The sequence below is a fragment of the Thunnus maccoyii genome, chromosome 19, assembly GCF_910596095.1.
Source record: "Thunnus maccoyii chromosome 19, fThuMac1.1, whole genome shotgun sequence".
Classification (NCBI taxonomy): Eukaryota; Metazoa; Chordata; class Actinopteri; order Scombriformes; family Scombridae; genus Thunnus; species Thunnus maccoyii.
This window is the reverse complement of record NC_056551.1, coordinates 6,185,681-6,207,489: the sequence shown is the minus strand read 5'-3', so window position 1 is coordinate 6,207,489 and position 21,809 is coordinate 6,185,681. Positions and strand designations below refer to the sequence as shown.

Sequence of the window (21,809 nt, the reverse complement as noted above, 5' to 3'; positions counted from 1 at the left end):
AATAAAAAGATTTTAAAAACGGCTTTTTGAACTGGCATTGCATGATTATATCATCTACTGAAAGTTGCTATCAGAATTTGGTTTCAGTTGAAATTTTTTTCTAGTCGCAACCTCTGCTGCCACATTTCGACCAAAAACAAAAAAACCTCTACACAAGGTCACTTACTTGGTGATGTTAGGACACCAATTTTGAGAAGTTAAATTTGAGAAGTTAAATGCAAACAGTTCAGCGCTAACCAAGCTAGGCATTACACTAGCTGTCTCAGGCCAACGTGTTGCTTGCGTTAATACAACAATCTAGGTTACTTCTAATGTAATGTTGGACTAACTGTGGATGTTACATGTTTTACTATTTGCTATCTTTATTTGCTATTTGCTTCCTGTGGACTCAAGTACTGTATACTTACTAGATTAAATACTGTGTTGCACTTCCTAATGTGACTTAATGCTGTTGTTTCACCAGCAAGACTTGTTTCTTCCAGACATGTGGGACAATGTAACTAAATCCCTACTTTTTTGAGTTCTTCTTTTTTGTTACTCTACATATTCATTTTTAACTTTTGTCTAACTCCTACTCACGGGATCAAATATTTTTCTGATTTTTGTTATTGTCAGCCTTGGATTTGTTTGTTTTATCAAATGCAGTTTTCACAGTTTCACAATTGCTTCCAGAAAAATCTTCAAGGACCAACTAATGTCTTGAATCCTTATTAGAAGTGTGTTTATGGAGCTTTTTCCCTATCTTTAACTGGGTTCATCCACTCCAGCCCTCCAGGGCTTTATAAAATGTACCTCCCTTGCTTTCTTTACGACTTTTGGAATAAAAGGACGGTCCATTTATACACCAGCACCCGTGATTTTTACTATAGTAGCTGCATACAGTATTATAGTAGCCGCATGGCACAGTGCCAGCCTGTTGGTGTGCTGGAGGAGAGAACAATGTTACCTTCATCATAAACATTTCTATGGTTACGCCTGTGTGAAAAGGTGAGATGGTCGCTTGAACTTCATTTTTTATATGAAAAATTAAAGTGATAAGCATTACATGGACCCACAGTTGCAGTTTTACTTCCTTTTGGGACCCACAGTTGCAGTTTCCTCAGGCTGGTTAGCAGCTCCTCCATCCGGACTGCTGCTAGTGCAAAGCCACTGACACAGTAAGCCTAGCCTGTTTGTGTTTAGCTCGCTGCATATGTGTGTTTGTGTGTGTGCAATACAGTGGATCTCAGCATTGAAGTTAAAGAATCAAATGTTAACTAAAATTGTAGGAACGATGTCCAAACTAGATTAGAATTTTCCTTTAAACCTGCAGTATGGAACTTTTACATATAAACAAACGTCTGTTACATCCAAGCCCTTCCAAAACGAGTTCACACAATGCTAATTAAGCCCATCACTGCCAGATAAATCCCTGTATTTCACAGTATACAGAGTTTTCTCGGCTCTTCTAGACTTTCCAAAGGTTTTTGGACCGAATGGATCAAATTTTGATAATGAAGCGAGTCATTTTGTGTTATGCTCAACCAATTTATCCACTCTTTTAGAGCCACAACAGTAGCGACGGAGTAGGAGCCTATGATGTAAGCATGCATTGACAGTGTTTTTGTAATTACTCTCACTGCCAGAAGGGTCTCCCCCTTCAAAAGTCCTGCACTCCAGCTTTAAGCTGACTGAGTTAGAAGCTGAAGTTCAAGTCATCACTGCAGACGTCTCAGTCATCAAGGAAGTGTGAGAGGACTGACAATACATACAATTGAGATTCAGGTCGTACAACAGGGCTACTTGTAGTTTGCAGGCATGTCATTGATCCAGAAGTGCAATTTTCTATAGTCTTTCTCTGGTGATATCTTTGTACCTGAGAGTCACGAGGATGAAGGCAGGTCTGTTTTGATGTGGAAGAAAAGCTGCAGTAGGCCAGCAGAGCGTCGGCTGGGCTGCCCTGGTTGGGGTCAATGTAATACATTCCTGCAAATAAAGGTTAGTGAGAGCTCAATGAGATCTGCAGAGATAAAAGTATTGTACTCCACACTGATAGAAGACATGAACAGTACTGGAAACACAACCACTACAAAATATTGCACTGCAGTAAAGAAATATAAAAGACGATAAAAACTGCAGTGTACATTTTTTTTCTCAGTATTCTGAATTTTTATTCCTGCTCTAACTAGCAACTGAAGAGTGTGCTGACTGGGACAGAAAATTTGTATTTTTCACTTATGATATAAAATGAGAGTCAGAAGCATTACAGTGTTTCCCCTAGGTTGAGTGGTTTAGCCTGGGGGTGGGGTGGGGAGGGGTGGGGTGGGGGTGTGATTAGCAGCCACACATTTCTCTGTTCTCTATTTCTCTGTTTAGCGTTGTCAGGTTAGGCTAACCCATTGTTTCTAACTTCGGAGTTAACCCCCTTCACTTTTCCAGCTGTTGGGGAAACAACAGACATGACTTTTCTTGGTCTTGACAAGCTGCAGCACTTACTGACTAACACACTGTAGTCTGTACTGTACATTTACTGTCAGATTGACAACTTACTTATGACAAGTAATGTTAAAAGTAAAGTTAGGCTTTGCTGTCTGCTGTCCCAAATGCTATTGATTTCCAAATGAATGGATATTTGGTGTTATTTTTGGCATTTAAAAAAATATTTTTTGGCCTGGCAGGGGTTCTCGTTGACCTGGTGGCCCACCAGGCCTGTAGTATTATAGGGGAAACACTGCATTACACATTAATTATCTATTCGATATGGATAGGCGTAAGAGTGCTCTCCTGTTTTTGTGTGTTTATGTTATATAAGTACACCTTTTATGGCAAACGAGCAGACAAATAGATAGAATATACAGAATTTAATTTTAAAACATGACCTTTAGAAAGAAAATTTCTAAACTCAGCTGTTTGTTCATGTGAGAGAAGATGCTGCTGGACAATTAAACCATCCAGTTTTGGTGGCTGCTGCTGACAGATAGGTTTGACACTTGACACCAGCTCTTGAGGGCTGTTAGCAAAGTGGAAGTAAAACCTCCACAGTACCCCTGAGGCAGCACAGAATTATAAGAATACTATGTATGTTTTCTGAGCCTACAGAGGCACGATACACATCATGTACGTTCAGGAGGATCCTTATTCTCAAGGCTAGAGATGTTAAACAGGTAATGGTGTTGTTAAGAATGAAAGCACGTCAGGAGGTCTTGTTATTATAATAACATCTACATTAATAACAATATTCTGAAGACACACAAGATTTTGATGGAGGTAAAGCTTGGTCTTCTACTGAGAATACATATACAAGAAAAATTAACTTATTCATTTAAGACAAAATATTGTATTCGCTGTGATTGTAAATCACTGGTATGTTAGAAATAGAAAAAGATGTTTAAGTTATGTAACTGTAACAATGTATCTATGACATTTAGTTTGATCAGGGATAAGAAAAAAAAAATTCAGCAAAAGGTTGGAAGCGATTAAAATCTAAAATATAAACAGGGCGATCATCTGCAAAGAAAATCTGACTTTGTTCATTTCTACTTTCTTTTTCTACCTACATTAGTATATATGTGTATATATGTACATACGTTTTTGTAATAATTTGTTACTGTGCCCAATAACACATGCCTCATAAGTCATTTCTGATCTTTTAAAACTGGACTGTGTTGAGTTTAAAAAAAAAAAAAATCAACAGTGAGCTGAGAGGAAATTTTAAAATTTTGAGGCACAAAAACATAAGCAGGCAAATTATGTACATGTTTGTGGTTAGTGTGCATATTCATAATTTATAGAACAGTTTTCCTTTCAAGTTTCAAGTTTGTCATATTAATATTTAACAGGCTTGTATTGAGATTTTCTATAAATCTGAAAAATTCTTAAACTTCTTAAAAATAAAGCTATAATTGAGGAAGAGACACTACATAATATATAATTGAGGAACTTCAGCTAGCTCAGGTATTTTCAAAACAGTTTGGATTTACTGTTAGTACACTGACCACTGCTGTATTCGGGGTGGCAGAGCCAGAGCTCCAGACAGGTGGTGGCAGGATGCTCTTTGCTGCCATCAGGAGGATCCACCAGCAGCCGAAGCTCCTGCTGCAAAGAATCCAGCAGAGTGTGGATCAGAGGATAGTTGGGCTTATCGGACACATACATCAGGTCCTGGACAGAAGAGAGGAAAAAAACCCACACACAATCAGTTGCTTTTAGTTGAGTTAAGTTAAGTGTATTTGTGACTAATTTCTCTTTATTTGCTAACCCTCACAAATACAACATGTTACTGATATTATTCAGTATGATATAACAATGCTAAGCTATGTCTTTTCTTCATTTCTCTCTGTTTAGAAACAGGAGACATACAGTATTGCAGATTCTGATATGATAAATACTTCTGTAATTTTAATCCATCATTGAATAGAATATTTAATTTGATAATGAAGAATTGGAGGACTTGCCTTGAGTTGTATCAAGGTCATATTTAGTGACGGTCCTGGAGGTCCAGGAACACCAGGTGGACCCTAAAACACAAGGAAGATGCACAAATGACTACACAAGCAAATGGGAATATATCACAAAAATATCAATACTAAATTAATATTTTAAAAAACATTATCCATCACAAGGTAAATTGGAAAAATATCTTGTATATAGCACTTGAGTAAAAATACACACTATAAACTTACAAATATAAAGTAAAAATGTTTATTTTATTTTGAGAAGTCATTTAGTACTTTTATTCCGCCTTGAAAAAGAAATGGCTGTTTCCCTTGTCTCAAATTGAGCAATGTCATGTTGAATTAGCAAGACTTGCAGACACCTTTGTATAATTGTATAAATTCGGATATATGGTATGTATCTTAAGTGCTTTATAGTAACATAATGGGTATATTTTAACCAATCAAACTTTATTTCAGAGTTTGTTTTATCCTCTATTGTAAACTTACCGGGAGGCCTCTCCTGCCCTGCACACCAGGCAAACCTTGATAGCCTTTCAAACCCTGCAGGGAGGAGAAAACATGATGAGCTCAACATACAGTACAATTCTGCACTGTTCTGCACAGTGATACGACACCAAAAACTATAAAATACATTGATAAGGAAATAAATACTGCTGCAAAACCCCACTACATTCAAACACCATCTCCAAAATGTGACAGCTTTACGATTATATGTGCCGTCAACATCAGGCGGGGCAACCTAATGTAAAAATCCTCCAGGGCATTCGTTTCAGATAACAGTGAGTAAGAGCTGAAGTGAGTTTGATCTGTCAGGATAAGAGTGCTTGAGTTGATGATATCATACCTTTAATCCAAACAAACCCTGTAAAAGAGGAGAGAACAGGAGAATAAAAGGGCATTAGTATGATTTTCCACTATGAGGTGCATTTATCGACAAAGAGCTTCTGAGTGTTTTTATCTACTGCATTAAGAACCCATCAGCCATGGCTTCACAGATTTTATAACCCAAGTCAATGGATTTTTTGTCTTTTTTTCCTAAGACACAGGGGGCTGAACACAATCATTATGTGCTGCTGAGCTGTGAATGATTCAACAGACTGGCAGCTGAAGAAAAGATTAGTTGGCTGACAGACAACAGTCTGCGGGAATGACTGGGGTTATATAAAACGATACACTGTCTCCATTTTTCAGACACAATCTGAAATAAGTATCTGACTGATAGATTAACTGCTTGAATTTAAAATATAGAATATCCAGACAAGAAAAAAAAGAATAAGTAAAAAAATACATAGGCTAAATATACTTTAAATGTCTTTTGACAATACAAACAGACGACAGAAAACAGATTTGCAAATTATTTTGCAAAAAAGAACAACTTAGAAAATACAAACTGAAAATCAAAATACTGGTTGTATACACAATTATATATATGCTACATGTGTTTGTAAAAATGTGTTTTGCAAAGTGAATTAAAGATGAAGTTTATTATTTCATATTTGTCACTTTATATTCTGAAAACTTACAGGCAATCCTGGCATCCCTGGTAGACCCCTCGGCCCTGACAGGCCAATATTTCCCTGGGGAAAAAAAAGATAAAAACATATTTCAGTGCAGTAAATATTAAAGTTTCAAAACACAAGAGGGATATTAACAAGAAAAAATGCAATCTCAATTTTGTGTACCTGTTCTCCCTTTAGGCCCACTGGACCTGGCAACCCAGCAGGACCACGAATACCCTGAAAAAACAAAGAAACAAACAAAAAGGCATAATTGACATGATTGACTTAATGTTTCCAGCAAGTCACTCACAAGCAATATGTAACATAACCAAGCATTTAATTACAATTAGAAACGTTCTTTAGTTAATATAACAATAAATCTCTTCAGTTGCTTTGCAAGATGTTGCACAAGTCAAAATGACCTGTGATGAAAGAGCATATTTCTCGGTGCAGTGACTCTCTGTACTCTAACATTAGGAAAGCATTTAACAGCTGTTTACAAATCACTCCTCACTTTCAACATCACGACCTGGTACAACTTTCTCTGTGTTGAAAACAAATCAAAACTCATCATCACTCATGCAAGTTAAGTAACACTTGCATGATTGATGAATATCACTCTTAGATCTCTACACCCAGTCAGTTACAGTCAAATATATTCAAATAGTCATCAATTCCAATTTGCATTTACATGATTAACAAGCAGTGAAGGACTTAGTGCTCTAATACATACATATATTTGCACTTTGCCATTTCCTGTACAGCCATATTTTTCTTAATTTTTTGTTTCCACTGTTTTGTGATGGAAGACTAGAAGTTTTCTGATCCTGATTCTTCAGTGTATGTATTTTCAAGGCTGATCTAATGATTGAGATAGAAATTACTATTGTTTGTATAAGATACAGATAATATCACACACACTTATTCACATATGTGGCAGTTAATGAGGCTTTAATCACAAAAACTAAGAATTAGATAATTTTTATGTATTAAAACTGAATTTAACATACTTTACATTGAAAAAGTGACCCTTCTAACAATCTTCTGTGTCTTCTTTTGCCACAAATATATATTCTTTTTTTTCTTACATATGTGCAATTTTCAGACAGTATACATGCATTGATACACAATATTTCCAGGAATATTACATACTTCTTTACTGTAAGTATTAGTAGAGATGTTATTTCTGGCTGCTTTGCTATCATATCCAAGAACACAGTTATCACCCAAATTATTCTTTGTTAAACATATTATGTATTTCTTTTTAACAGATCCTACCTTCATGCTATTACCTCCAGGTGGTCCAGGTAGCCCCATGTCTCCTTTCTGACCCTAAGGACACAAACACTGCAGTCAAGCCTCCACCTTCACTTGAATACATTCATTTTAGAACTGGATTTTTCTAGATTGACCTAAATACTACATATATAAAATCCACTGCAACTGATAACATTAAATGTTTCATTTTCAAACAGCCCCAGTTATCCTGAGAGAAAAGGTACAACACATCTATATTTAAAGCTAAAAGGAGACTTTCAGAGGTATGTTAATGGAAGTAGTACAAAAGCAAAATTTTTGGCTCAACTGAACTTAAAATGAACCACTAGAATCAAATTTTAACAAACTGAATCCAGTCAGAGCCTGCTGAGTTTGGCCCTGAACATAAAACTTTCACTGCATAACGTGTGAAGTTTATTATCTCCACCAGGCGTGAGCCCGGGGGAGATCATGTGTTTGGTCATGTGTGTCCGTGTGTATCTGTCCACAGCTAATCTCGAATACTACTGGACCCATCAGCCTAATATTTTTTGTGTACATTTATGACTGTATGCTCAAGGACCTCTTGTGGTTGCGATGATTCAGAGTTGTTGAAAAACCTATTTTATAAGGCGTTTTATACCGCCATTGACTGCTGACTCCTCACTCCTCTTAACTGGCCGGTTGGGGCCACAAGTGATCATCAACTGCAGCAAAAGGCAATTGGCTAGGCTAAAAACAAGTCTGTTGCAGGCCACATTTGCAGTCCTTTGTTGTGGCTTAAAAACTGACATCCATGGAAAAGTCTGGTCTCATCTTTAACCAGAGCATCTGCAGATTAATTCCATACCTGATGTGTTATGATCCACTAAAGTTAGGCACGATATGACATAAATAAATACCTATTTTTGTGCTTCGCCACCATATTCACTGTAAGGGAGCTGGGAGGGACAATTGAGATTCAACTCTTTGTTTGGGAGGGGAGAGGGAGGGGGGGGGGGGGGTATTTTGTGTGGTGTGTTACAACAAAATGTTCTAAATAAATAATGTTTAAATTGAGAAGTTTGGACTTATTGTTCCGTTTATTGTTGCCTTATTAAGTTTATACAGTTAGGCGAACCCAGGAGGATGCTTGGTTACAATACCATTACACTGTTCTATGCATCTTAAAGAAAACTGAGACAGTTACATGCCCCCAGACACACCTGGCGGAGATCTGCACTTTACTCATTACACTGTTCTTATTTACCTCTTTCCCCTTTTCACCATGATCCCCCGGCTCTCCACGTAAGCCAGGGATCCCCTTGTTGATGAGAAAAAAAGTCAATCATCAGGTGGATATCAAATCACTGACTGTTCAAATGCATGTGCTGATATGCTCAGCTTTAACATAAAACAGATGAAGGGATGTTAAGGGAACAAATAAATTGACTTACAATGAGCCCTGGCCACCCAGAGAGACCTGCCAGTCCTGTGTCTCCCTTTTCGCCCTGAACAACGAAACACAATCTACTGTTGGCTCATGCATCATAATTAAACCAGAAATACACAGAGCCTGAGGCCTTGTTTCCAGATATCCCACCTTTGGTCCTCTGTCTCCTCTGGTCCCTCTGACTCCAGCCTTTCCCCGTTTCCCCTGTGAACAAGTTCCCCATGTTTTTCAATGAGGCAACAGACAGCAAAGAGGAGACACACAAAACAACCTAATGTTTTATGTATAAATCCCTTCATGGAGTGGCTGTCAGACCTTTTCACCACATACTCACGCTACAATATCACTATAAAAATCCATGTTTTCAATACTAAACAATCACTCTTTTTTCAAAAAGTTGTAAAAACTTTAAATAGCATTATTATTGCTAAAAGAAATAATGACTGAATATTGATCCTTGTGGCCCTCTGGACTTCATCACAACCGCAGATCTTCTGCTACATGCTCATATTGTTTAGAACCACATTTCACCTGCAACATTTTAACAACACTGAAGCTTTTACCCTCCTTCCGACATGACCCGTCTTTCCTGGTGATCCATTCTTTCCATCGTCTCCCTGTAGAGGTGATACACAAAGTAATCAGTGAAAAAGAAAATTTGTTTCTGTTTGGACAATTTCCAACTGGAAAAGGAAACTTTTAGCAGCTGTAGTATGAAACAACCAGTGTATGTGCCTATTTGCATAATAATACACTGTATATGGAAATGGTGTCAATAGCATAAATGTTGTCAGCAATGCAGATAAAAACTTAAAAAAAAGTTATAAGCTAAACAGTTAGCTACCCTCCCCTGGTATGGAAATGCAAGTATTCTGCAAAAGTCATTTTGTATCTTTTGATGAGATCATGCTGAAGATTTGGAGGTAGTGTGACCTTGGTGGCCAAAAACTATTTACGCCCCAAATTGATGAAAGGCATCCATTTCATATTCTACTTCCATCAGCCACCTACTCCAGCCCCACCTACGATTGATTTTCAAATGTGTGTAGGAGAAGCAGACAGTCCCAAGAGCAACGTTTCATTCATCTTTAGAAAAATTGTTCAGGATTTTGGGAAATATACTTATTCACTTTCTTGCAGAGAGTTAGATGTGAAGGCTATTGAAGTACCACTCTAATGTCTGTAGGATAAATATGAAGCTACAGCTAGCTGTTTCCTCTTCTTTGCAGTCTTAATTCTAAGCTATAAGCTGGCTGGCTACTGGCTGCAGCTGTGAAAGCAGTATTGATCTTCCCATGCAAATATGCACATTTCCCAAAATGTCAACCTATTCCTTGAAGCTGTTTCCAATCCATGTATGCATGTTTCAATGATTTATTGAATTAAGTAATAATAGGGTATTTTAAAACAAGCATAATAAACACCGAAGTGGACAAAATTATATTTACTTTTGTTCAACAGTGAATGCTTCTGGAAAAATGCAATGTGTAAGTATGTGTGAAAATGTTAAATTACACATTAAGATGTATAGAGCCAACACATCAGACTAAAATATGAGGACATTACCTTCTCCCCTTTCATGCCCTGTTTCCCCTCAGGTCCTGGTCTTCCTTGGACTCCCTGCAAAGCAATTTGCTTATTTCTCAATAATTAAACGCTTCCAAACAACTGGTAATAATTATAGCTGGTAATGGAAGAAATGTGATTTCATCATCTGCTGTGTTTCTGTGTTGCACACATTCACACACTTACAGGAACTCCTGTGGGACCTGGGGGGCCCTGGGGTCCCATCTCTCCAGGAGGCCCCTGAGAAAAAGACAGGTTAAAAGTTGTTGAGGCAAAAAAAAAGAAAAAAAAAACAAAACTTCAGCAATACTAATTCACATCAGACAAACTGTTGATGCTACTCAAAAGTGATTTAGTTTTCACCTCTAACCCTGGCAGAGCTGGGGGACCTTGGATTCCAGGCAGACCATCTTCACCCTGGACATGTAATTAATACAATTTATGGATATTTGTACACAGTCAATATACACGTTTTACATTAAATGTATCCATTAAGAAGGTGCATAACCATGCAATCATGCACTGAGGTCATATTCACTGGATTTGTAATACCATAAAGTGAAAACCACAAAACCTGTTCTCCTGGTGGACCTGGAGGTCCTGGCTCTCCTTTTAGTCCCTGTGGCCCCGGATACCCTTTAGCTCCCTCGTCTCCCTGAGGTCCCACTTGTCCTACTGGACCCTGCCATCAAGCATCACAAAGAAAAAAATACAATACAGTCACCATGACAAGTTATTAAGTCTGTTTTATATCTGGGCTTAAATTTAGATTTATAGTAAAAAAAAAATAAAATAAAATCAAAACTAGGCTTTGGGATGAGATGCTGTGACTTGGTTTACTGCAACTAAACTTGTTTTAGTTTTATGTAAAATCTGTGTATAGACATGAGACATCAAATACTGCACAACTACAAACTTCTGCCATCTGTCCCAAGAAAATAACTGTTTATTCAGTATGTCAGTATAGCAACAAACATCTGGTTGATTATTGTCTTCACTTGTTGGTATATTAAGAGAAACACGTCAGATGGACCATTAGACATTTTGTTACATTTGTTTTGTTTTTGAGAGAGTTTTTCGTTTTATTAGGAGATCTTTTCAGAGCTTCAATTGTTGAAAATGAAGATGGGTAGCTGGTGCAGCCTAAACTGAATGTGTCCTTTGTATTCATTCAGCAGTGGTTCACCACCACAACATGATGACTTAAATAACAACATGAGAACTTAAATGTCACTGTAATTACCTAGATTTCTCTCTAAAATCACTAAAAGTATAGTCCTATAATTAATATGTAATCTAGAACAAAGGCAAAATCCTGCTTTTAGAAATGTTGCCACCATTAAGACTTTGCCTTAAATTCCTTCTAGCTATTTACTGTCCATCATTTTATTTGATTGTCCGAATTCTTTCGATTTCAGAACACAAATGCACTATTAGGAGACAGGATAGCAGGGCCATAATAATAATATTTACTGGGGGAACACACTCAATTGTCAAATATGCTCAAAATGTCCCCCAACCAGGGGTGGCGCCACCATTTTTGCAGGATAGCATACCTAGTAATGGTAGCCACTCAATATTGCCATTGTTTTTTGGCTGGTGAGTGAAGCAAATCTACTAGCCACTTGTATATTTTACCATTTGGCTGGTGCTCATTTTGTGCCCTTACTGTCAGTAAGGATGATCAGCATAACAAAATGGGATCTGACAACTAATGTACATTCACAGAGAGAGAGAGAGAGATGTTTACGTTGGCTAGCTAGCTGTCTAGAAAGAGAGGAGAGGGTGAATAAAGCTTAACATGCACGCAGTATCAAGTTAGTTAGCAAAATGATAAACTACATCAATGAGCAAAACTGGAGAGACTCAGCAGCCAGACATTTCTCCTTGCTCTGTTTAGGAGCAGCTGAGATTGTTACTGAAGGTCAGTCCACCTTAAGTGCGCCATTGTCACAAACTTCGGGGCTAAATTCCTTAACTTTAATCAGCTGGTGGCAAGCAAAACACAGAAACTTGTCTTGGGTCTTGAGGAGTTGTAGCATTTATTCACTGACAAATAGCCTAAACTCTACACAAATTGCCCTTCTACGTTCACAGCTATACTGCTAACTTCATACTCTCTGCTCCGGTCGAGAGCCTCACCGTCACACACACGCTCTCTTTCTCTCTTGACTGCACACTTGTACGCATACAACCTACGACCATGTTGAAATTGAAGTTTAACAGAGTTACACTGAGCTGAGGTTGAGACTACCAGCTAGATGACGGTGTACAAGTGACAGTATCCTCTAAAAATGGCCGACTTGCTGTTGATGACATCACATTCCCATTCTCTATGTGCATAGCTGTAGCCGTTTCAGTGTGTTTTCAGTTCATGAAAGTTAATTTTAACATTTTGATCGTCTAAAAAGTCTTGTTCAGTGTTTAGTTGTACTAAAAGACCTTCTAAGTGGTCGAATGTTCGGTTTTTCCGTTAAGTACATTTTGTTTTAATGGTTGTAAGTCCATTTTTCGCTAGCAAAAATTAGCATTAGCATTATAACAGTTAGATCACCATGGATTGTAAATACACTGTCCTAACCAAGCTAGCAGCTAGTGTTAGGGTTAGCTCCACCCTCTCATCCAAATATGGTCACTTATGGCTCCAAAAATCCAAGATGGTGACAATCAAAATGCCGAACTCAAGGCTTCAAAACAGGAGTCCACAGACCAGTGGGTGACGTCATGGTGGCTATGTCCATTTTTTTTTTTTTTTTTTTACAGTCTATGTAAGGTACAATCAATGTCAAACACTGCACTGTCTCTCTATTTCATTACTTTCAAATGTATTAAAAAGTGGAAAACTAGAATGCTATATCAGTGTTACATGGCTATATCTCTGCTGATTGTGATAGTTTTTGTAAAGTGTTATGAAAATGATAATTTTCTGAATGATTATTGTCTCGCAATAGTATGCTAAATTCCTGTCAGAACGTTAGCTAGCTAGCACGCATTCCATGCATTAGCTAGTGAAAAGGTCATACATTCTGAGCATATTCCAATCACTGCTTTGTTACATAGGATTCGTTTATGTTCCCATCAGTTGTTGATAGGACACTTATTATTGTAACACCATGTCAATAATGACACTTCATTTCACTACACTACACAATGTTATCATCAATAGGTCATTTTGCGTTGGATGTGTAGTTGTGGAAATAAATAATATTCTGCTAAAAAGTGTCAGTAATTGCATGGAGTGGAAACAAACGTTTTTGGTGAAAATGGGCTGATTTGCGTGTGCTAATCAATCAACCATCACTACCATTAGCTAACAGAGCTAAGTTACCTGGAAAGTTAATTAGCCACACATCCACCCACGACTAACAATGGTGCTCATGGGCATATTCAACTAACATTAATGTCTTTATTACATTATATTTGTCAGAAAGCCCATGTGAAGTCTGAGTAAGGTGTCTCATTTATGTTGTGCTGCATGTGTAATTTATGTAGACAGTAGTAGCTTTCATTTATTGCATATTCATATAGTATACTTTATAGCTGTATTTGCTTATGATAAATAGTTTTAGTGTTTGTTTGATTAAAGTTTAAGCAGTTTTATTATAGTTAGCTTTCATTCACAGTGAGTGTGGACATGAGCAAGAGGAAGGGTGGCAGTGACATTAGTCAGTTTTTTGGGCAGCCTCATAAAAGAATATAAGTAAGTTGAGAGCAGTGAGAAAATGAGTACCAGTCAGATGATAGAAGTAAACAGTAGAACAAGAGATGAGTCAATGTGTCTTGATATAATAATCATTGCCATTCAGATCAGAAATGGTTAGTAATCCATTCCTGAACATCGCAGAGAGAAACACCACATGTTTACTGATAATATTCCTATGGAGGACATAGAGGAGGCTCAAAAAAGAGCTAAAATGTCAACCTCATGGTGGCACTAGAGGAAAAGTCAAAGTCAGAATGTTTCCTCTAAGGACCTTGAAATCATGTTTTGTAAGTTTCACGGCAATCCATCAGATAGTTGTCGAGATATTTCACTCTGAACCACAAATGTCAACCTCATGGTGCAGCTAGAGGAAAAGTCAGGGCTTGATCAAAGTCATTAGGATTAATCCTCTGGGGATCATGAATGTCTGTACAACATTTCTTAGCAATCCAGATATTTCAGTGTAGTAAATGTAGACTGTGAGGATAACTTTGGTACAACAGAAATACTGATTTGCATTTAATACGCATCGCAAATAAATAAAGCGAACAGTCTCCTGATATTAGTGAACATTAGTGGATTAGTGGACACTTACAGGTGGGCCCAGCCTCCCCATGTCTCCTCTGACACCACGTGCTCCAGTTATTCCCTATGAATAAGACATATAGAGATAAAACGGATGACTTTCCACATACACAGTACACCGTGTTGAACAAAATGTTAAATAGAATCAAAGGTTTACCTGAGGGCCTCCCGACCCGGGTGGTCCATCAATTCCTACAGGCCCGGACTCCCCCTGGAGAGATGGATGAAAACCTTTTATTGTCTTTCCTTTGAGATTTCCTCTAATTTAACTGATTTGATTCAAGCAGAGCACTGCAGGTGATGTGCTGTATATGAAAAAAAAGAGGTTGTAGAACAGCAAGTCCCTGGCGAGGCAGGGGTCCTCTCAACCAGGCAATTACTGAGACTCAGTGCTGATTAGTTCCTCTTACTCTCTGTCATCAGCAGTTGTAGTGTTTGTCCACCTGGAGCATTTACTGTATGAAAGTGCCGAGTCCACACTCATGGACTTGAGGAGAAAGTTGTTCTTTAGTTTTTTCACTGGGATTCCCATGATTCTCATTTAACTCAACTCAACTAAACTCAAAGTAAAATCAAAGTTGCTTCCTTCTAATCTAAAACGTGCTGTGTGACATCACAAGACCTAGTTGACCTGCGACATTGTTCATCATCAGTTGATGCATCTTTGTCTTACAAGAAAAACTTCACCCACAGCTTTTATTTCAGACTTGACTATTGAGAAAATCCGAATTTGTTGCTGAGTGGACTTGACCCTCATCAGGTCTCAGGTTTTCAGATCCTAATGAACTCCATACTGACAGGTAAACTTTTTCAAAAATCTTGTTTTATTCTATTTTGTAGTACTTTAATACAGCTGTTATTAACAAGATTAAGATTGTGAGTGTGAGGATAGCTTGTTACAGAAAGAAAATAATATTACCTTCTGTCCCTGAGGTCCATCTAGCCCTGTGGGTCCCCGAGAACCTGCCATTCCCTAAAATTGGAACAAACACACCACAAAAAAATGACACAAGTTGACATAAGTTTGCACATATGTGGACATGCTCTGAGACTGACAATAGGGGAAAAAAACATGTTTTTTCCCATAGGATGGATCGATAAATGTTGATCACAACTGTGAACTGTTCAATAAAGGTTAAATCAAAGGCCTCTCTGAGCAGCATGTCATCAACAGCATCAATACGTTCTGGTAAGAAACTCACCTTTAACCCTGCCAGACCTGCAGGTCCCACTTCACCCATCAGCCCTGGTTCACCCTGTTCAAGAGGATCAACGTGACATCAGGAACAGTTTCTGGCTTCAATCAATCTGAGTATTATATTACATTTATGCTGAAAATTTACTGAAATTCCAGACTGTGTTGCTAAGTGGAACTGGTCACTATGTTAAATTTGGTTTTGCTTCCTTTCTCCTTAATTTATTAAAAAGGGAACTCTGAGTATTTTGCACATCAAAGTCAATTTACTAATCCTGAAGAGGACTACAGAAGAAGTGGTTATAAGTGTGACCAACTGTTTATTTAGTCAGTCTATTTATCTGCATCATGGGCAGTGTAGTAGCCAGGGTTTTCAGCCTAAGAAGCATATAAGGAGTGAAAGGGAAGATGTTTGTTATTCTATTTAATCGATAAAAAAAATGCTTATGTCAAGTCCCCAGACTTTAGGAATATTAAATAGTTATTACTAAAATAACTCTTGGATGTGTACAGTTACCATTCAATTAAGGCTATTATACACTAAAAGGTTCTTCATTACTGTGTCTCTTTTGTGGATGTATTTCAAGCAAGCATCTAGATGTGAATACAGCCATGATGTTTTAAAGCAACATTCTCTGATTTTGTTTTTTGTCCTGATACAGTAACTCCCCAAATCCAAAAATATCCCCCCATGACACTGTTGATGTTTGTAAACTCATTCATTACATTTAATTACAACAGACAGTTGTGACAGGTAAAACTGTGCTCACCATTAGTCCAATGTGGCCCTTCTCCCCCTTTGGGCCCCTACTCCCATTTTCTCCGAGGGCTCCCCAGGGGCCCTCTCGACCAGACAAACCTAGAGGTCCCACCTCACCCTGCCAACAACAACCACAGTCTGATCAGAAACTGCAAACACAATCATCCTCCTAATCAGAGAAGGGAACAGAGTGAATATTACGTTATCCATTCACTGATTTCAACAAATGAAAGTAGCGAAGTTTACCTTCTCCCCTTTGGATCCAGGATCTCCAACTTCACCAGGATGCCCAACATCACCCTGCAGAGGAGGGAACACAAGTCTGGAGTTGAGTAACTTTTTTACTGCTTATCAGGGCATAAACACCTTATCTATTGTTTGTAAGTGGCCAATTATGCTACATTCGATCTAATTTGTGTCTGAATCTTGTCTCTTGTTGGTGTTTTGCTTGTTTTTTTAAATCCAAGGTTCATTCCTGAAGCCAACATGAAGGACAAACCACCACCACATTTTTCTGTTTTTCCAGAGAAGCTGGACATTTGAGTTTAAAAACTAATTTAAAAGGCAATTACACACTCTACAAGCGCCATGTTGGCTTCCATAAATATTCTGCTGACAACACATTCTTTATAAAAATATTTGAATATACAAATATGATAAGAAGGCAGATTTTTGGGTTTTGCTTTCAGGTACTTTCAAGGTGGTAAATTTACAGGTTGTGCAGGACATATTTCATAAAACTTAGTGAGGACACCCCTTGTGAAGGGATTGTTGAGATTGTTGAGATAAACCATGCCAGCTCTCTGCTCATCTTGTTGCTATATCATCAGCATTTGAAAACCCTCATGGGAGTTAAGCACTGGCATGAGGCATCATCACAAAAAGTTAATTTCACGGTTTATGTAGCAGTGATGGTGGTTTCATGCTTTTCAAAACATTTTTGCACCTATTTCATGGAACACCTGGAAAAGCTTTAGACATTTTAGTCAACAATAATCTCATTCCACAAATAATGATAAAAAAGAAAAACACCACAACAAGCACATCTGTTTACCATAACATGACACACTTTGGACGGACTGTCTGTGTGATGCTGTAAAGTAAACAGGATGGAGGTAATGCTGATGTGATGATGTACTTAAATGTCTTCACTGAATTGGAAAATCAACTCCTGAGCTGCTCTGTCATTTATGAGACAGCAGTTTAGCACGTGTGTGAAGGTCTGTAATCATTTAAAGTGAAGATAATCTTTGTAAAAACAGCAGATGAATGTACCAACCTCTTTACCGCCTGGTCCAGGTGGTCCCTGTTGGCCTTTTAGGCCCTCAAGTCCTCTCTCTCCTTGTGGCCCTGGAGGACCAAGTTTCCCACAAGGCCCAGGGTCCCCCTGTCAAACACATCGGCAGAAGAAGACAGGAAATCGGATCGGATCAAATCATCGACCGTGGCTGTGTTCAAAATTGCATACTAATCTACTATTCATACTAAGTATGACGTCAAATTGTGTATGTAGTGCGTCCCGACTGCATAGTATGTGGATTTTGTGTACACGAGAAATGCCCGGATGTATACTAGATTAGCAAGAATTTCTGAGTACGTGGCGTGAGCTTACTGCACATAATGCACTGCATCTCTTCAGACTGCAAGAGATTTTGAGCCAGGCTAATAGCTGTTAATGTCATTTTATTAAGTTTTAATATTTTTTCAGGCGAGAAAGTAACCATTTAGATTCCCAATATGTAGTCAGTTTTTCCAAATAACTGCATCACATTACTGTCTTGCTTGAGTGTACTTCTCTTTCAACGGGTCTGCTTCAGTGTGAGCAGTCTGCTGGCAATAGCATACTTGGCTGTTCATTTATTAGGCAGTATGCAGTACATACTGATGAGTATGTAATAGGCGGTATTTTAGTATGCAATTTCTAACACAGCCTGTGTGTTGCCTTGGCCTCAGTCAGCTGGTGTACATACACATGTTGTACAAAACAAACAAACAAACAACCTTTAAGTGATTTTTTAAAGTCGCTTGTTGTGTGAACAAACAGTGATGCAAAGACTCAGGAATAATGCTGCTGCAATCACTGACCTGGTCTCCTTTCCTTCCTGGTGGGCCCTCAATGCCTGTTTGGCCAGGGATACCCTGATGAGTCGAAAGGTCAAAACAGTCATCAACTGACAGTAAAATGTCCTGTGTGGTCATATTACATGACTAGATATAGACACAAACTGGTGATATCTGATCCAAAAGTCTGCTCTGATGATCAAACCCAAAATACCGACCCTTTGTAAAGTTACATCATCTCATTTACTGTTTTCTTTTGTTAGTTACAGTTTTCTCTCAAAATATAGCAGAGATATCAAACCTAGCTTATCCACAATTAGGACAGATATTATTCCAAATAGGAAAGTCTGCCTATATTGATTTATTCATCTATTTGTATCAATTATTTCTGTTTTTATAGAATGGAATAGAAATAGAGATAGAATAGAAAGCCTTTATTGTCATTGTATTGTAGATACAATGAAATTAGGAGTGCTGCTTCTGGTTGGTGCATTAAAAACACAGTACACCATAGTAAAATGGTAAAGTGTATCAATGAAAATATGTGTAGTACACACTGGAGCACAGTGTGAAATTCATGAGAATGATATATTGTTCTACTTTATGAGAGTAAATATTAAGTTGTAGCACAAGGACAGTTGCCATATTGCACACTGAATTGATTACTTTTTGATGGAGTTTGGAGTGCAGATGGCCTTGGGAAAGAAACTGTTCATGAGTCTAGTGGTCTGTGTTTTGAATGACCTGTAGTGCCTGCGGGTCAAACAGGTGGTGACCAGGGTATGAACAGTCTTGTACAATGTTTGTGGCTCTGGAAAGGTAGTAGGTGTTCGTGATGTCCTCCAGGGAGAGAAGAGGGCAGCCAGTGATTTTTTTGTGCTGTATTTATGACCCTTTGAAGAGCTTTTTTGTCACTGCTGAGCAGTCGGCATACCACACTGTGATACAGTAAAACAGAATGCTCTCTATCGAGGAGCGATAAAAGACCACCAGCAGCTTTTCATTCAGTCTGTTCTTCCTGAGCACTCTCAGAAAAGTGCAGATGCTGCTGTGCTTTTTTGATAATAGCCGTGGTGTTAGCAGACCAGGAGAGGTTGTCAGAAATGTGGGTTCCCACAAATTTAAAGTTGTGAACCCTTTCTACACAGTCTCCATTAATGAATAGTGGGAGGGGGTCTGCACTGTGCTTTATGAAATCTATAATGAATTCTTTGTTCTGTGATGTCCAGTGCCTGATTGTTTGTACTGGAAATGTGCAATGACAATAAAGGCATTCTTATATTTTAAATAGTTTCCTGTTAAATCTCAGGCTTTTAAATCATGTACAGATCATGTTGCAACCTACAGTAAGATCCAAATTGCTCCAAACTTCAGGCTGAAAATGCAGCGTGATCAAGGTATTGTTTGATGCTTGTGTAAAGGAAGTAAGGTGTTAAATTACAGCTTTATAAACACAATTTATTTTTAATTTAGATACATTTTTTGTTTTAGATTAGATACTTTTACATGATCATTATCTTGTTTGTCGGTATGTTGTCTTTCTTCTAGTTTTGTGCGGTTTCAATTTGAAGCGTTTTATCTGCTGCACTTGTAATTTAATTTTATAAATAGTTAACTATTATTTAGATATATGAAAAAATAGGTTTCTTTACTTCACTATTCAACTAAACCAACCTGTTGTCCATCTTGTCCATTGGGGCCAGCATCACCAGGTGAGCCAGGTAAACCCTGGACGTTACAGTTAAAGTTCAGTAATTGAACATACATCAAGTTTACATGAACAAAACTCTCATATTTTATTGCAACTTACTGTATATAACTTATATTACTTGTTTGTACTGTAGTTTACCTTGTTTCCTTTTTCCCCTGTTGATCCTATTAAACCATCGTCACCCTGTAGGCCCTGTGGAGATCCAACACACATGCCATTAAATAACTTGTAATTCTGTTTTTGTGTGTCTGGTATTTAAATAGCAATATAGATGGATTTTCATCTTTCCAGACTATGAGAAGTGACATATGAGGAAAAACAGCAGTCGATGGTAAGTACCCACTCACTGGGATTCCTGCTGGCCCCTGTGGCCCCTGAGGTCCTAGGGGCCCATTACTTCCCCTGGGTCCAGGTTTCCCAATGGCCCCATCACTGCCCGGTAGACCTGGAGCACCCTGAAAATCAGAGAACATAAGTATAGAGATTAAGGCTGTTAGGATTGAGATCAATGTTCAAATTTCAGTCACAAGTCAAAATAAATGAATATCAAAATCAGCGAGTTGGAAATAATTTATTCTCTTGACTATAAAGTCAAAATCCACTGATTTAATCTGCGATCTTTCCTGTTTGTGTCTGTTGTTGCTTCAAAGTGTGTTTTTTATCAATAAAATTCAGTCAATAGTGACTCATTTTTAGTCAATTCTAATTTTAAGAGGCAATTGACAGCTGGACTATTTATGCATGTAAGCGGACATGTAAATATATTCAAACATACACACAAACTGTTAAGAGGCTGTACAACAACTATTGATTCTGTTTTTTATGAATCATAATGCACATCAGTACAATCAGGGAATGGTGGTGACATTTTCTTAATTTTGTGATGATTGGTTCAATGAGTGTGAATTATATGTTATCAACAGGTGTTATTATTGTTATATATGTTATTATATTATATTCTACATGTGGTCATTATTTACAGTACAGTGATAAATCAATGAAATCTTCTCATTTCATTCAACTATACTCGGATAAGGCAATGACATGATGAAATGATTTCTCTCTTAATGTAAGCAATATGTGTGTGTTGTATTTATCTTATCCATTATACTGAAACAATATTGCACTAATATTTATGTTTTCTTTAAGTGATTCGGTTCAATTCTCTGTCTCTCACTGTGTGCGAGGCATGTGTACTGATCAAAAGGAGCTTCATAAATGTGTTAAGTCTGACTTGTTGATGAGGCAATATACAGAAGCTTGAATTTATTTATTTATTTGTTGTTGTTGTTGTTCAGAATACAACAGCAGCTTGTGACAGACTTCTTCCCTCTGGGCAGGCAGGCAGTACCCGTACAAATACTTTTCTGCTGGATAATTACAGACACATCAAATAGTCAAATGGACCTTTTTCATGGAAGATACAGCACCAGTCGAAAGTTTGGACACACTTTCTCATTCAAGGGAATGGGAAGGTGTGTCCAAACAAGACTGGTACTGTATTTTGACATTTTGCAGGAGGAAAAGCACATATGTAAATAAGAAAATCAATGAAGACTGAATTCCATTTAGCTGATTCAGTTTCAGGGTCCTGTTATTGTGCC

The 21,809-nt window shown here is 37.8% G+C and overlaps 1 protein-coding gene across 3 annotated transcripts in view; it reads right to left on the bottom strand.

The window, feature by feature from the left end:
• The window catches only part of si:ch211-196i2.1 (collagen alpha-1(I) chain), a 121,700-nt gene that overhangs the window by 3,349 nt on the left and 96,542 nt on the right, over positions 1-21,809 (bottom strand). For all 3 annotated transcript variants that reach the window (XM_042395117.1, XM_042395118.1, XM_042395119.1), the window contains 27 exons: positions 20,553-20,660; positions 20,344-20,397; positions 20,169-20,222; positions 18,519-18,572; positions 17,713-17,820; positions 16,680-16,733; positions 16,444-16,551; positions 15,681-15,734; positions 15,398-15,451; positions 14,636-14,689; positions 14,489-14,542; positions 10,765-10,872; positions 10,554-10,607; positions 10,377-10,430; positions 10,191-10,244; positions 9,188-9,241; positions 8,775-8,828; positions 8,629-8,682; positions 8,442-8,495; positions 7,214-7,267; positions 6,119-6,172; positions 5,960-6,013; positions 5,281-5,298; positions 4,923-4,976; positions 4,434-4,496; positions 3,975-4,140; positions 1,856-1,965 (listed from right to left, as the gene is read on the bottom strand). In XM_042395117.1, the coding sequence (XP_042251051.1) occupies positions 1,856-1,965; positions 3,975-4,140; positions 4,434-4,496; positions 4,923-4,976; positions 5,281-5,298; positions 5,960-6,013; positions 6,119-6,172; positions 7,214-7,267; positions 8,442-8,495; positions 8,629-8,682; positions 8,775-8,828; positions 9,188-9,241; positions 10,191-10,244; positions 10,377-10,430; positions 10,554-10,607; positions 10,765-10,872; positions 14,489-14,542; positions 14,636-14,689; positions 15,398-15,451; positions 15,681-15,734; positions 16,444-16,551; positions 16,680-16,733; positions 17,713-17,820; positions 18,519-18,572; positions 20,169-20,222; positions 20,344-20,397; positions 20,553-20,660 (1,815 nt within the window). The remainder of the gene's footprint in view (positions 1-1,855; positions 1,966-3,974; positions 4,141-4,433; positions 4,497-4,922; positions 4,977-5,280; positions 5,299-5,959; positions 6,014-6,118; positions 6,173-7,213; positions 7,268-8,441; positions 8,496-8,628; positions 8,683-8,774; positions 8,829-9,187; positions 9,242-10,190; positions 10,245-10,376; positions 10,431-10,553; positions 10,608-10,764; positions 10,873-14,488; positions 14,543-14,635; positions 14,690-15,397; positions 15,452-15,680; positions 15,735-16,443; positions 16,552-16,679; positions 16,734-17,712; positions 17,821-18,518; positions 18,573-20,168; positions 20,223-20,343; positions 20,398-20,552; positions 20,661-21,809) is intronic.